Source organism: Lepidochelys kempii, chromosome 2 (assembly GCF_965140285.1).
Source record: "Lepidochelys kempii isolate rLepKem1 chromosome 2, rLepKem1.hap1, whole genome shotgun sequence".
Taxonomy (NCBI): Eukaryota; Metazoa; Chordata; order Testudines; family Cheloniidae; genus Lepidochelys; species Lepidochelys kempii.
Genome location: NC_136381.1, coordinates 243,143,299 through 243,160,507, shown reverse-complemented (window position 1 = coordinate 243,160,507; position 17,209 = coordinate 243,143,299). Strand labels below are relative to the sequence as shown.

At 39.1% G+C, this 17,209-nt stretch overlaps 1 protein-coding gene across 9 annotated transcripts in view; it reads left to right on the top strand.

Moving 5' to 3' along the window:
- Window positions 1-17,209, top strand: part of CUL2 (cullin 2) — an 88,885-nt gene that overhangs the window by 14,838 nt on the left and 56,838 nt on the right. For all 9 annotated transcript variants that reach the window (XR_012157612.1, XM_073334443.2, XM_073334440.2 and 6 more), the window contains one exon: window positions 412-506. Coding sequence is in view for 8 of the 9 variants with exons in the window: in XM_073334443.2 (XP_073190544.1) it covers window positions 412-506 (95 nt within the window). In the remaining variant the exon portion in view is untranslated. The remainder of the gene's footprint in view (window positions 1-411; window positions 507-17,209) is intronic.

The window sequence follows — 17,209 nt, the reverse complement described above, 5'->3', positions numbered from 1 at the left end:
AGCCGCTTATACTTCTTTATTGTTTACTGGTAAAAAAGTTGAAAAAAGGAGGGAGGGGAGAGGATGGGGAAGCAGAAAATTAGATTACCAAAGCATTGTCCAGCTGAGTATTTGCATTATAAACATGTACTAATGAGGATATTTCAGCAATTCTATTTTTGTCATTCATATACCCATTGACTCAATCAAACTATATTTTTTCCAGCATGTAGTATAAATCAAGTTTCCGTGAAATAGAGACTGTCTCAGTTTGTCTTTATGGCTTGAAGTACACTACTGAAACTCATAGTAATCGATTGACTCTGTTATGCTGTCAGAATTGTAATATACTGCACGTGCATAGGTACATGATATTTTGCCATTACATTTGGAAGTGAACGTTTACAATATGGCATGTTTTTTCCTTCATAGCGTGTTCTGGAATCTGAAGAACAAGTACTGGTTATGTATCATAGATACTGGGAAGAATACAGTAAAGGGGCCGACTACATGGACTGTTTATACAGGTAAATTTTGCTAACAAGTTTTTCAGCAGTGTAACTGGAGGTTACTGGAGTAAGGAAGTTTTTGAGAATAATTTGTACAGAGTTGACTAAAGGATGCTGTAGAAGATGAGATAGCTCACCTAATATGGTGGTAGCTTTAGCCATGGTTAGAATATGGCCCAGATCATTAATGACTACTGTTATTATTTGATGGTCTATATGAAATAGGATCGTGATCTCAATTAATGTTTAGTGCAATGGTTCCCAAACTGTGGGGATGATCTAGTGATGATCTGTGGAACACATGCTAGTGGTCCACAAAAAGTTAGCTGGCCAAATTGTGCCAACTCCGTTCTCCGTTTCTACATGCTATGTGCATTAAAGATAGGAGGGAGTTCTTTGTAGCTCCAAAGCTTCTCTTACCCACAGAAGTTGGTCCAATAAAAGATATTACCTCACCCACCTTATCTCTCTGTAGTTCAGTAACCTTGTTGTATGTAAGAATTGTTCAAGTGATGCAATTTCTATCCTTGGTGCAAATAGAATCTGATCTTGCAGGCAAGGCCTTTTTGAATAGCAGTGCCCTTCCTTTGGGTTGGCACCTGCACGCTGAATGGCCTCTTGATTCTTGTAGCGAAAGGCATACAGGACAGTGAGGCCTCAACCATCGCTCAGTTCCTTCTTACTGCCTGTGACTGCAAGATGGAACATTGGCAGCATCTACATCCCTTGCTTCTAGGGATTAGGCTATTACTTTAGTACCTTTTTAGGTAGCTTAGAGTAGTTATTGGGCTAGATTCGTTAGGTTTCATTTTTGCCCACTGACCTTCAAAATAAAACCCCTTTATGGATAGCTGTTTTCTTTCCATGCATGCAAAGCAGCACGAGTGAATGAGACCCCCTAGGAGAAGTGGGTGGAAAGAACAGGAGAAGCCAAGTTAATACTGATGTTCTTACTCTATATTATGTAAAACTTTAAATTTGACACTTCATTGATTTTTTTGGATGTGTATAAGCTTCACAAGTTCATTTGTGAGGACTATACCATCATGTCTCACTTAAAAATCCTGCTTTTCTCAAGGTTTTTTCTAAATTACTTGTATAGTGAGAACGCCATATGAAAATAAAAATGTTATCTTCAGTTTCTGGTATAAAGGTGGACACCTGTATAGTTTCCGAAGAACTTGTTGGATGAAGATTCTAGGCTTGCAATACAGCATTCCGGTTTTATATACATAAAATTTGCTTTTCCTGTTCTTTCTACTCAAAGGGTTTATTTGAACTGATAGACTTGGTGCCAATTGATTCAGCTAAGGGAGTGGCTCCTTTCCAAACATGCCTAGAAAGAAATTTAGTTTATGCTGTGAGAGGAAGAAAAGGATGCAATCTTCTCTCCTTTGAACTTGTTTGATTCCCAGTCTTTGCTTTGTTTTTTTTTTTGTCTTGCGGTAGTGCCTAGAGGCCCCAGTTGAGGATCAGACCCATTGTGGTACACACTGTGCAACATAGCAAAAAGATTATCCATGCCCCAAGATCTTATAATTTAAATATAAGACAGGATACCAGGCGGATATGACAAATAGTTGACTTAAGCACACGATAACATACTGATCATAATCCTCAACTGATAAGCAGCAGTTACATCTCTCCAGCTGTCTAATTGTCAATTGTTTTATAGGCATCATGGCAGAAGTATAGTAAGGAGAAATTTGAAGGGCAATGCAGTGGCTTTAAAGGTAGCATGCATGAAAGAGTGAAGAGCTGATTGAAAAGTTGGATAAAGGGAACAGTGTTGGGGTAGGAATGATGCTGGGGGTGGAGTAGAGCTGGAAGTTTGGTGCTTGCTCCTTGTGTGGGCTGGCACAGGTCCCGCTGCGTGCCTCCCCAAATAGTCCTTGGGGATGAGGGGGCCACAGTTCGGGGATCACTGCTCTACTCACTGTTGTAGCCTAAGTATTTATTTAAACTGACTCAGAATGTCTCATTCCCTAGACCTTTAGTCTTACCTATATTGCTTTCAAGCTTAGGCTTTGGCAAAATTGGAATTCACCCCTATAATGACTAGAAGATATAGCTGCTAGCCACTGAAATTTTACATTGATAGATACTAGCAGTTTCAGAAGCCCTTAGTGGGCATGATCAATAGTGGGTAAACGTAGCATATGAGGGGCATTAGTTGCACTGCATTGAGGTCTCTTCCAACCCTGATATTCTATGATTGTTAAATGGTGTATTCTTATTGAAGGCATTTTCAAATCCGCAGGTGGTGTTATGCAATACATGTGCAGCGAGGGCCTGTGTCTGCAAAGAGTTACAAGTGTGCATATAGTTACTCCTGTGTGAACTCTATACAGGAGTATTTAGGTGCATAGTCCTAACTATTTGCAGAATTACTCCCTATGTACATTGTGGTGCATGTTAACGTGGTGTTCGTCACATAAATACCAATCCATTACACATTGACACTAATCCTAATTCAAAAATTCATATGAATAAAAATCCACTTGTATTGTATTGTGTAATATATAAATTGGATTTCACTGACACTGTTTTGCGTAATTTTTCTGGGAGTGTTCCATTTTTGAACAAGTGTGGAGTTAAACTAGGACTACAGATGTTAGAGCCATTCCAGCCCCTTGGGTAGTGTGTCTTTCTGGCATATGTGTGATTTAGTCGCTTGTGATGACTGTGGTTTACACATGTTGGATCACGGGTTTTTGTAAGAGATACTTTGTGTAAATGTAGTACATATTACTTAGAGGGTCAAAAATGTACAGGTTTATCTGAATTACAATATCTGAGTAGTCCACCTGCCAACAATGAGAACCAGTTTTGTAATTAGATGAAGCTATATTTTATCCTTTAAAATTCAGGGCCAGCAATACTGGCCCTAATTTTTATTCCTGCTTTGAAGATAATATTGTGGAGTTGAAGAACTTTCAGCTAAGAAGGAATTTTTATGTCCATATTTTATGTGTTTAAGCATTTGAAAAGAAAATGTTGCAACTTTCACTGTAGTATTGGGGATGCTACTGCCCTTGGAGTATGAGATATGTAAAAACGATTCAGAGAGCCACATGGCAGCTTTTTTTGTACTTTACTGGCTAATTCAAAAAAATTCCCATTAGCTACAAGAAAACTAGCAGATCAGTGGATATTATGGACATAAGTATTGTATGAATAAGGAAACTATGGGGCATGAATCACATTACATTTAGTACATTCTTGTCTAAAGCTTCCTGATAAAGACACTTTAAAAAGCCTGAATAATGTAAAATAAATACTAAAGATAAGGGGTTTTTTTTTGTATTAGTGGTAAGAAAATTAATGTTCTTTACATAATGCTTCATGAAAGTAAAATCAGCTGAACACTGTCATTCTTTCGTTTCTTTTAATCTTTGAGTTAGATACAGTCTAGTAGTGACATGTCTTTAATCTAGGTTGTGAATCTTAAATTGTTTGGCTGTTAAAACTAAGTAATGCAAAGATTTTAATGTCCTTGAGGTACCTGTGCTAAAATAATAAAGTAATGTCTCCTATCTATTTGTTAGTCCTCTTCAAATTAACACAGAACTCTCTTCTAAATGTCATTAAGATTTGATACATTAAAGTATTGTACAAAATGCTTGGTGGGGGAAAAAACTGATAACATAATTGTCACTGAGTAGATGAGTAAGGAGTTACTCATAACTTTATCTCAATGTTGCTGAACATGTTTTGATTTCCCTATTAAAAACAAGTCTGAACTCCATTTCAAAATAGGATTCTATTATCAAGATTAAATTTATGATACATAACCACCTTTATAGTTATCTTTCCCATAGATCTTTCTTTGTTGTAGTAGTACTGAAGGAACAAGCCTGGCCCATTATGCTCTTCACTATACAAACATTATAAATGACCCTTCCTTTCCCAAGCAATAGAATTAATTTGCTAAAAATGGTACAAAGGAATATTTGACCTTGAATAAATTTCTGTTTTAGAATTCTGATGTGCCAGAATCTCCTAGTTGAGGTCCATGATTACAATTCTGGTAATTCAGCTGGCCAACATAAGAGCTAAATGAGGAACCAAGTTAAACATTGTAGCTTATTTCTGTTGTGGTTCTCATACATGCTTTCCTCAGTGGCTTTAATGGTGTGAGTTTCTGCTATGTACTGTGCTTTTAGTTCCAAAACTGCCCACTTTCCATCTGCCAAAAAACGTCCTCTTACCCTTGGAATTTCTTAAAATGACTCTCCATTGTAGGCACAGCAAATGGTCTATGTGAATGTTTACTATGTTAATACATAACCTTTTTATTTCTCTAGTCTTACTTCCTCCACTATAATCTCTTTAGGGAATAACTTTCTATACATGAGGCATCTTACACCACTTCAGAAGTTAATTCCTTGAATGTCTATATGTCACCTGATAGCATTAATTCAATTCTATGCATGAATTATTTCAGTCTGCTGCTATAGTTGGATTTGAAAACTTGGCTCTCTGAGTTCTGAATTGCTTCTACTTATCAGGAGTGAAAGGTGAACAAGGGGAATTGATACTTGTATCTACTGAATATGAGCAGAGTTTTGTTTTATTAAAAATGTCACTAGCATTAAAGACTTGACATTCATGATGCACTCTCGCTGTAAGCTCTTCAAAAGAGTCTACTTCTGTGTATAGTGTGTAGTCCAGAGGGGTCTAGTATTGTTCCATTTTAATTGTATGCTGACGTTGGAGTCTCAAGATCACTGGCTGTAATGCTACTTGTAGCGCTTTTGATAATAAGTGAACTCTGATTATATTAATAAATATTCACAAAGCTCTGACGGCTAGTTATCCCTATCTTACAGATCTGTAAACTTAAACAGAAGTTGTGAATTGACCAAGGCTATAGAGTGAATTAGTGACAGAGGCATAATGAGAAAGTAGGACGTTGTTTTCTACAGCGGCTCATGCCAGTTGAGCATGCATGGTACTAGATACTGTTGGCCATTAGATTCTCTCCTTCTCCTCCCCTCCCCCCCAAAAAAAAACCACAAACAAAAAAAACACTTAACATCTGGTATGATTTTATCCAGTTTGAAATTTTGGTATTAACGGATACTGTCAGTTGAGTTAAGCTTGTGTGCTTCTGTTAACTGATCCTAGTTTTGAATGTCAGGGACTGGAGACACCATTCTCAGTGAAAAATCTTTGACTCCAGAATAGTCTTCCCTTAAGCCATGTCTACGCTGTCAAGCTTACAGTGGCACAGCTGTACCAATACAGCTGTGCCACTGTAAGATCGCTCTTGTAGCCACGTTCTGCCGACAGGGGAGAGCATTCCCACAACATAGTGCTATGCACACGAGCACTTATGCAGGCAAAATTTATGTCACTGTGGGTGTTTCTCACACCAATGAGCGACGTAAGTTTTGTCAACATAAGTGGAAGTGTAGACATAGTCTTTGACTTACTGGGCCCGATACAAGGTTGTTCCTGTATTTATAGGTAAACCTATTTTATTACCTTCAGTGTTAAACTATTTCCTTTAAATCTAAAATGTCTTGTGTGCTCTAGCCCAATAGGCTATTTCCCCATTATTTTTTTGAAGTCTCAGTTTTTAGGAAAGTTTTAGGTGTCCCCTCACAGTTTTACAACTGCGGTTTTCCTATATCAGGGTGTCGGATGGACAGTGGGGAGATTTTTGGTTTGACTTCTAATTTGTGGTATTTTCACCCTAAGGCTTATATGGATGCACTTTTTTTAAATTTTTTTTTTTTAACAAAGGCAAAGAAATAGCACAGTGGTTCCCAAACTGGGCTTCATGAACTCCCATGTTACAGGAGGTTCCATAGGGACCCTGGGCAGTACGAAGCCAGCAGTTCAGAGCCTTGGGAACTTCCAAGAGCTAAGCAGATCAAAGCAAGCATATCTATCTGACTGAGGAGATTTAAACTTCAAGATTCCTCTTACAAAATAGAAAGAGAGGTGGATATTTTTTTGCTGTTTTTAAAATTAAACATGCTGCTAGTGTGTTTAAATTATTATGAAGAACAAGTTTAAGCTTTATTATGTGCGTTGTTCTCCTGGACTGCTCAAGACTTGCATGCTTGTGTAGGAGGAACTCTTTGAGTTGGTTTCTTAAGTAACTTCATGCTGTTTCACATCTGATACGCCTTGATGCAACATAGGAGCCAGAGGTGCCAGTATGTGGGGGTGATGAGGATCATGTGGCCTCCATGGGCCCCCCCACTTTTCCAGCAGAGTGCATGGGGACTTCAGTCCCGTGCCCCTCTTTACTACTGGCTCCTCTGACAGGAGCCTTGTTTTATAACGGGCTTAATCAAAAGTGATACAAGCTACAAAAGTGAGATCTTGGAAGAGTGTTACTGTTTTCATAATGTAATAAAAACACTGTAATGATTGATAATGTATAATGTCATAAAAACAAACTTTGTATTGCCAAGATCACTGCTTTATAATTTATGCTGAGGTAAGGGAGAATATCGATCAAACTATTCATTTTTTTAGAATAGCAGCCGTGTTAGTCTGTATTCGCAAAAAGAAACTGAGTACTTGTGGCACCTTAAAGACTAACAAGTTTATTTGAGCATAAGCTTTTGTGATCCGATGAAGTGAGCTGTAGCTCACGAAAGCTTATGCTCAAATAAACTTGTTAGTCTCTAAGGTGCCACAGGTACTCCTTTCCTTTATTCATTTTTAGGAAGGGGTTCATGAGACTTCATTTTAATGAAAGGGGTTCGCAGGTGGTTAATGTTTGGGAACCACTGAAATAGCATGGAATCCTTTTAATTTTTGGTAATGCTGTTATCTGAAATAAGCGATTGTGCTTGGAATTTTATATTTGAGGGTTCATGTTAGTGGTTCTCAAACTTTTTACCATGAGATTATACTTCTATCAGAGCAGACAAGCTCAGGTCATGGATTCATTTTAGTTTACATTACACTAAACTCATATGAAAACCGACATAAAAGAATAAAAATAAAAATCTGTGTGTTATACAGTTACAATAGCTTTCACATTGATCTGTTTCCTTGAGGTAGATGAACTTGTTTTTCTGTGCCCAGTTTCTTTGGGGGTGGAAATGTTGACCCAAATTGAATCGTGACCAAGCCACCAGGCTAAAAATAGTGTTTGCAGGGAGCCCTTGTCTGTCTAGAACATAAGAATATTGCCAGAGGATGTTGTGAAGGCCAAGACTATAACAGAGTTCAAAAAAGAACTAGATACATTTTATGGACGGTAGGTCCATCAATGGCCATTAGCCAGGATTGGCAGGGATGGTGTTCCTAGCTTACCAGTTCTCAACTCCTGGACCATGTGCAACCCAGTTAACACACAATTGTGGCCCAGCTCAGCTGTGCTAAAGGCCGGCCCCCATGGCGGGGTCCAGGTTTTCGGCAGCTCAGTGGGGTCTTGGCTATCCAGCGCAGCAGGGTCCGGGGAAGAGGCTGCCTTGCCCCTGCAGCCCAGGTAACGCATATGTGGCCCACAGTGACAAATAAGTTGAGAACCACTGCCCTAGCCTTGGTTTGCCAGAAGCTGGGAAGGGATGGCAAGGGATGGATCATTGGATGAATACCTGCTCTGTTCATTCCCTCTGGGGTGACTGGCATTGGCCACTGCCAGAGGACAAGATGCTGGGCTAGATGGACCTTTGGTCTGACCTAGTATGCCCCGTTATGTTCAGTAGTTGGAAGTTGAAGCTAGACCATTTCAGACTGGAAATAAGGTGTACATTTTTACTAGTGAGAATAATTAACATTGGAACAATTTACCAAGGGTTGTGATGGATTCTCCATTACTGGCCATTTTAAAGCAAGAGTGTATGGTTTTTCTACAAGGTATGGCCTAGGACTGACTTCGGGGAAGTTCTATGGCCCTGTAATAGAAGAGGTCAGACTAGATAACAGTGGTCTCTTCTTGCCTTGGACTCCATGAAAATGTTCCTGCCTGGACAGGACCACCATCCCTCTGCTGCCTGATAACCCACAGTTGTGATTTTGAGTGGAGGAGGAGGAGAGTATCGCTGTTTATAGTGTCAAAGCTACAGTTGCCACCAGACTGCTGGTGTATCGCTGGATAGGAAACCTTGCTCAGATCCTGCTACCCTGCTTAGATGAATGAGACCTACCAATTGGAGCTGGAACAGGCATACAGGAACTATAAAAGAAAATGTCATACAGCATTTTACCTTGTCTTAATTTCAAGACTGTAAATTAAAGAGGCAGGTATCAAGACCTACAGAACCCGTGTACCTATTTTGAACTACAGTTTCCCCTCTCAGGGAGTGGCGGATTATTACAGAAGGGAATGTTTACCTCCGAAAGGATCTGTCCAACACACTATTTGCTTTTTTCCCCTCTACAGTACTGTTAGGACCTTAACTGCACAATGGACACAATAAACCACTTTTTTTACTTACCCTGCACTTTGAAGAGCACATGGTCCATGTGTTGTCATTGATGATAATATTGTATTTCTTTGATGTGAAGAAAAATAGAAAATTTACTTTCTTGAAATGAGTGTGGACATGCTGTTTCAGTAGTGATCTCCCTAATACCATGTACAATGGTAAATATTACATATTTACTTTTGATATTCCCATTTATTCAACCAAGACTTGTAGTTGTCCTTTTATCATAGCATTACACCTCCTGGCTTATATTCTGTTGGTTATCTATAATTCCTAAATCCTTTTTGAAGCCACTGCTTTCTAGAGTACAATTTCTCTATCCCTCTTACTCAATTTTTCTATTAAATATGATTCCCCCCACTTTAATTACAAATAGAAATATTGGCCAAGATTTTTGAGTGACTAGTAATTTTTGGGTGTCCAACTTCGATGTTTTAAAACCTCCTGCTTTTCAGAAAATGTTAAGAATTGTGACAGGGTCAGGCCAGATGACTACAGGAGAGTAATAGAAGGCAGATATATTAGCCCCAGGCTAAGTAGGTCCCTTTTCCCTGAGTAAGGTAACAGGGAAGGTTCAAGAACAATCAGGAACCTTCTGGAGACAATTGAGACAGGCTCATGAGAACACTTGCAGCCAATCAAGAAGCTGCTAGACTCAATTAAGGCAGGCTAATCAGGGTACCTGGGTTTTAAAAAGGAGCTCACTTCAGTTTGTGGTGTGCATGTGAGGAGCTGGGACCAAGAGGCACTAGGAGCTGAGAGTGAGAACGTGGACTGTTGGAGGACTGAGGAGTACAAGCATCATCAGACACCAGGAAGAACCTCCTATGGTGAGGCTAAAGAAGGTGTTGGGAGGAGGCCATGGGGAAGTAGCCCAGGGAGTTGTAGCTGTTGCACAGCTGCTCCAGGAGGCACTCTAGAGACAGGTACTCTAGGCCCTGGGCTGGAACCTGGAGTAGAGGGCGGGCCTAGGTTCCCCCCAAACCTCCCAACTCCTGGTCAGACACAGGAGTTGTTGGCCTGGACTGTGGGTTCATGAAAATGGCCAAACTGAGGGCTGCTGTGAAGCTCCAAGGCGAGCAAATCCACCAGTAAGCACAAGACCCACCACGGTAGAGGAGGAACTTTGTCACAGTATCCACCATCCAAGAAAAGACGCTTTGAGGGTGTCTCAACCTGAACATCCCAAATGGCTAGATACAATAGAAAGTGTTGGTAGTGTGTTTATACTTCTGTCAACTTCATCCCTGAAGCAACAACATTACTAATGTTATAAGCACACATCTAAGAGCTGGGATTGTTAATTTGTGTTTGTTTTCAGCTGGCCCTGCAGAAGAAGGGAAAGTATCTTATACAACTAAAGATTCTCTTTAATCTAAAAATGAAATTTAAAAAATACATATTAATAAAGCTCACATAGCAAAAAGTTCTGGCTAAAGCACTGCACTACCCAGTAATTTAATTACGAGCAAAACCTATTGAAGTATTACAGAACTATATTATAGAGCAGCACCATTTGTATAAAATGGCACACTTAAGGTCAGGGCCAGAGAAGTATTGTGCCAACCTATTCCCCTTGATGTATACCATTGACTTTAAGCCTAAGGATCCTTCAAAATGTGAAACACATTCTTGTTGATCACTGATATCTTCACTTGGAAGGGAGCTGCACCTTTATGAAATATGAAGAATGTGCTGTGTTTTGCCTTCAGTGAAGTGCTCGCTCATTTGAATCTGAATAAGTAATAAAAGTTGCACAGCAAGATTTGCATTTTAGTTTGTGGAGATGAAAATTGGCTATTACCCCCGTCTGTTTGTACCAAATCATAGTAAATGCCTTTAACAATTATAGTACTTGTAAATAATCACCCATACAATTTACACAGCAGAAAAGAAGACTGCTGGACTGAATATTCATACATGAGCTGAATGGGTTATACATATTGTCTAATAATGCATGTATAAGTCCAAAGATGAGTACAGAACCATTAAATTGTGAACCTACATTAAAAATGGTACCCTCTGCTTTCTTTAATGAGCTTGTACTGCTTTTTATTCCTGTTAATTCTGAAGAACCCAATACAGCTTACACAGATTCTGATCCTCCTTAGCTGCCATCAGAATTGTTTGCTAGGTTCTAGTTAGGTGCATACTGAGAGTACAATTTCAGTACAGTGGAATTAAACAGATATAACTTGACTAATGTAGCTTGCAGAACTTTCATTGTGCGAGAAGGAAATAACCTGATTTGACTCTGAGCCTAGGCTTAATTTACAGGGCTAGCACTTGGGAGGTGTGAGGATTTTTTTAACATGCAAACTGGAATACAGGGACCCCCTAATACTTTTTTTTTTTTTTTTTGGAGTTGCTGTTCAGTGTATAACTACAATTTAGGAGTAGGTAACATTTTTGTAACCTTATGTGGAATTCTTTATTTACTATTTTCTGATACACAAAAAGATACTAAGCACATCACAGAAACAAGTAAGGACTCATCTGCCCTGTAGAATTTACACAACAGGTGATGTGACGACGTGGCTCATTGATGGATAGAAAGAGGCAGGGGCTAGGGTTTGAGACAGTAAAACATGTTCCTCTCCTGGCAGTTCAGTTATGTCGAGCTTTTTTTATTTCCATTTTACTTCTCAGGCAATAAGGCAAGAATGAGCAGATAAAACAAAATTCAGTTAATGAATTGGATAAGTCAGCCCAGATAGCAAGACTTACAAAGAATCTGTTAAAACACATTAATCAGCAATGGATACAGCAGTTAGATATGTAGATATCCAAATGTGCTTCTAAAACAAGCAAAAAATTTGAGTAGGTATAGTTCTGCATGATCCAATTGCATGTAATTATAAATTGGCAAGATCATGTACTATTGTTTGTCAAGTGATCATTAAGCATGCAACAATTAGCATCATAAAGCAAAATTATGAGTCTCAGGTGTTAAAGTGACATCCACTTCATAACATCTTCCCACTTCTCTCCTTTGTGATTCTCCCTACTTTCTAAAAAGAATGGTGCTAATTTATGTCTGCACATATTGGAGCTAAATGTATATACATTTTTCAGTTGAAGAGTAGTAGATTTAAATTCTGACAACTTGGATCTACATTAATAATGAGCAAATCTTATAACAGTAAAGCATAATTAATCCCTCACCGAGGTCTTGCTTCTGTTTAAAGGGATAGTGTCAGGTCAATTTTGGCCTATAAGTTTCACTAAACCTATTACGTAATTTGAGGCTAAGAGATGTATTTATATATTTTTAAAAAATCAACAGCAAGTTTTTTAACTGACCGTGCCACCCACCTCCTAGTTCCCTGCTGTGTTTACAACACAAACTTTGCAGCACTGGGAAGCTGTAAGTGAAATGACTCCATTTTAGCTTTTTTTTTTTTTTTTTTTTAAACTGTGTATTTGTATGTGTTGTAAGTGGTGGTTAAACTTGCCTCGTGTCCTCTAAAGCATTGGTTGTATCTGGTTTGAGGTAGGGTGTGTATGTGGTTTTTTTTGTTTTGGTTTGGTGGTGGGGTTTTTTTGGTCAGTGATCGTCTTAGAAGTGTGCAATTATTTTCACTGGGACTACTTTTGTAGTGGTGAGAAAGTGGTTGTATTTTTAAGGAATCATTTTCTGTGGTACCCTGAAACTCTACTTCCCCTTTTTATTTCTTACGTTGCAACTTATTGATCTCCCTATCAGTCCAACTTTGCAATTAATCCTTTTATCAACATACATTCAAAGATGTTGGCTGGTTTATTTCTTCTCAATCTGGTTTGGATCCAAGGTAGTGGTATAACTGGAATAATTCATAGAAATCTGATTTTTGAAGTTTGTATTATCTCAATTTCTCAAATGTCAGGTCTGCTTTGTAAGAATTGATCTAAGTAAAATATTTAACTAGGAAAAACAAATGTTTGTGGGACAAGGGGCAGTCACAGATTTTTAAAACAAGACTATCATAATCGTTCCTTCTGGTCTGACCTCTTGCACAACAAAGGCCAGAGAATTTTGTTCAATAATTTCTACTTTAAGATCATAACTCCTGGTTTTGAGGTAGAGCATATCTCTTAGAAAGATCTCCAATCTTCATTTAAAGACTTGAAGTGATGGAGAATCCATCAGACCTTGGATCATCTTTGTAGCTCTTTTCAGAACTCTTTCCAGTTTGACATCCTTTTTGAATTGTGAATTCCAGAACTGGGTAGTATTCCGGTAAGTCTCGCAAATGCTATACTTAGAGGTAATGTCAGCTCCCTATTCCTACTCTCTGTCCCCCATCTACTACATTCAATGACCAAGTTAGCCCTTTTAGCCACTTCATTGCACTGTGAGGTCCATAGTGCAGTTAGTTATCTACCATGACTAAAGCTAAGATTTTTGTCATGGTTATTTTAATAAAAGTCATGGACAGGTCACGGGCAATAAATCAAAATTCACAGAAGCTGTGACCTGTCTGTGTGACTTTTGCTGCTGTGGCTCCATGGTTTCCCCTGCACCATGGTGGCTGGGAGACATGGGGTTCCCTCTCTGCCTGCGGCATCTGGGAGCTGCAGGGTGACCATATTTCCCAAAGAGAAAAACGGGACATCCCCAGTCACTTGCCCAAGGCTGTCTCCCGTCACTGGAATCCTGAGGAGGGCCCCCTCAGGAGTCTGTCACCTGTCGCTGGAATCTTGCAGGGGGCCCCTTGTTCCGGCTGTCATCTGTCACTGAAACCCTGCCAGGGCCCTGCTGGCTACCAGCTGCAGAGTCCCACAGCCCTGTGGTTGAAGCAGAGAATGTCATGGAGTCTCTGGAAGTCACGGATTGTGTGTCAAAAACATAGCCTTAACCATGACTTCCAAATGCTTTTTACAGTCACTACTTTCTAGGATACAGTAATCCATTGTGTTAGTGTTACCTACATTCAAGTTTGGGATATCCAAAAAATACCTTGTATTAGTTGGGTCAGGAAGCCTTTAGTATAGGTTTAAGTGTTTCTAAATAGGAAGGGTATTTTTAGTTGATGTGTTTTGAGTGCAGTGTTTTCCTTTATAGAGTTTTTGATGAATGCTGATTTTTCTGGGTAAATGTAGGACAAAATATGACTGTTACGCACATCATCACACTTCACTACACTTGGGGAATCTGAAATCAAGCAAAGTAAATGTTACCAGGCAGAGATTACTTTTTTCATTTATCAAAAGAGCACAAGTAATGAGAAGTAAACTTAGATTTAAAAAAAAAAAGTTCTGTTGTCTAAGAAACAGGTAAGGACTTTTGTTTGCAACCTGTAATTTTAAAGCTGATACTCTAATATTTGTCCATCACTTGGAAGTTATAAAACTGTATACAGTATGTACTGAGAATTATAGCCATACATGTCAAAACATAGTGCCTTTTGGAACAGGTCTGATCCAATTAATAATGGCATCTTGTATTTACTGACAATTTTTATGTGCAAGTACTCCAAGATAAATACTGACTAAAATAATAAATCAAGCAATTGTTTCACATGCTGTATAAAAGTCATTAACATCTAAGAGCTAATGGGATAAGATCATGTGATATTAAAATAAATATTAAATTCATTCTCAATTGTGTTTTCAGAATTCCTTATGGAATTCCAGTGTGATACTGTGGCCAGAAGGGCTAATGCATGCCTTATACGTGTTGAGAGTTGAATATGGAATAAGGGTAGGGAAGTTGTGTTATCTCTGTATTTGACACTGGTCTGACTGCTACTGGAATACTGTCTCCATGTCTGGTGTTGTAAAATCAAGAAAGATGTTGATAAATTGAGGAGGATTCAGAGAAGAGCCATAAAAGATAGGAAAACATGCCTTATAGTGAAAGAATCCAGAAGCTCAGTCTGTTTAGCTTAACCAAGATAAGTACCTAAATGGTGAACAAAACTTCGGTAATGAGCTCTTCAATCTAGCAGACAAAAGTATAACAAGCTCCAGTGGCCGGAAGTCTGGAGCTGCGAGGGTTATTAACCATATGCACATGAAATTGCTAGTTAGTATCAAGGATTTTTAATACAACTATTCAGGAGTAATACCCTATGATTGGAGAATAGCTAACGTCAGACCTGTGTTTTAAGAAAGGGGGAAGTTATCTGGGCAATCACAGACCTGTTAGTCTAACCTCAATAGTATGGAAGACTGTGGACCACATGATGAAAGAAAGGAAAAGAAAAAACTAATGAAGGTAAATGGCAAAGGGAGTGTAATGCACCATAGGAACATGGGTTTACCAAGGGTAGATTGTGCCGGAATAACCTGATTTCCTTCTTTGTGAAAGTAATTTTTATATATATATATATATAAGGAAAATCAATAATATACCTAGACTTCAATAAAGCATTTGACACTATACCAAATAGCAAATTATTAGTTAAATTAGAGAAGGTGGGGATTAGCACAAGAACTGTAGGTACATAGGGAACTGGCTAATGAAGAGAAGGGAAAGGTGGTGCTGAAAAGTGGAGGGAGGTTACTAGTGGAGGGTTTCAGATTTGAGGGAGGTTACTAGTGGAGTTCCTCAAGATCTTTCTTGGGATTAGTCTTCCTCAGTATTTTTATTATTGACCTTGGCACTAAAAGTAGGAATGTGCCAATGAAATTTCCTGATGATACAAAGTTGGAAGTTATCAATACAGAGGAGAATCAAAACATTATACAGAAATATCTGGCAGACCTTGAAGACTGGAATGATGGGATTAAAGTCAAAGGTAAAAAGTACAAAGTCATGCACTACGGCAGGGGTCCCCAATGCGGTGCCCGCAGGTGCAATGGCACCAGCCGGGGAAGTTGTGTGCTCCCGCAGGATACCGCACTGCTGAAATGCCGCCACTCAGCGAGGCCGCCGGCGAACTGCCCACCGAAATGCCGTCGAGAAACGGGCAACGTTTCTCGGAGGCGACACTTCTTTCCACTGCCGCTTCTACGCGGCATTTTGGCGGCGGGATGTCTGGCGCCCACCACAGTCTTCTGGGAATAGGAAAGTACTATTCCTACAGAAAGGTTGGGGACCGCTGCACTAGGGTCTAATAATAAGTTCTGCTACAAGCTGGGGTCTCCTCAATTGGAAATGATCGAGGAAGAGAGAAACCAGGGTGTGTGGGTTGATCACAGAATGATGATGATGAGCTATCAGTGTAATGGAGTGTGAAACACGTAAATGCGGTCCTAGGATGTATCAGGTGTGGCATTTCCAGTAGCGATAAAGAAGTATAAAGGGATTATTTTAAATTAAAGCTGCAGAAGCTATCGGAAGCCTGCATCCCAAGAAAGGGGAAAAAATTCATAGGCAGGAGTTGTAGACCAAGCTGGATGAGCAAGCATCTTAGAGAGGTAATTAAGAAAAAGCAGAAAGCATATAGGGAGTGGAAGAAGGGAGGGATCAGTAAGGAAAGCTACCTTATTGAGGTCAGAATATGTAGGGATAAAGTGAGACAGGCTAAAAGTCAAGTAGAGTTGGACCTTGCAAAGGGAATTAAAACCAATAGTAAAAGGTTCTATAGTCATATAAATAGGAAGAAAACAAAGAAAGAAGAAGTGGGACCGCTAAAAACTGAGGATGGAGTGGAGGTCAAGGATAATCTAGGCATGGCCCAATATCTAAACAAATACTTTGCCTCAGTCTTTAATAAGACTAAAGAGGATCTTAGGGATAATGGTAGCATGATAAATGGGAATGAGGATATGGAGGTAGACATCACCATATCTGAGGTAGAAGCGAAACTCAAACAGCTTAATGGGGCTAAATCGGGGGGCCCAGATAATCTTCATCCAAGAATATTAAAAGAATTGGCACAAGAAATTGCAAGCCCATTAGCAAGAATTTTTAATGAATCTGTAAATTCAGGGGTTGTACCGTATGATTGGAGAATTGCTAACATAGTTCCTATTTTTAAGAAAGGGAAAAAAAGTGATCCAAGTAATTATAGGCCTGTTAGTTTGACATCTGTAGTATGCAAGGTCTTGGAAAAAATTTTGAAGGAGAAGGTAGTTAAGGACATTGAAGTCAATGGTAAATGGGACAAAATACAACATGGTTTTACAAAAGGTAGATCGTGCCAAACCAACCTGATTTCCTTCTTTGAGAGAGTAACAGATTTTTTAGATAAAGGAAACGCAGTGGATCTAATTTATTTAGATTTTAGTAAGGCGTTTGATACTGTGCCACATGGGGAATTATTAGTTAAATTGGATAAGATGGGCATCAATAGGAAAATTGAAAGGTGGATAGGGAATTGGTTAAAGGGGAGACTACAACGGGTCCTACTGAAAGGTGAACTGTCAAGTTGGAGGGAGGTTACCAGTGGA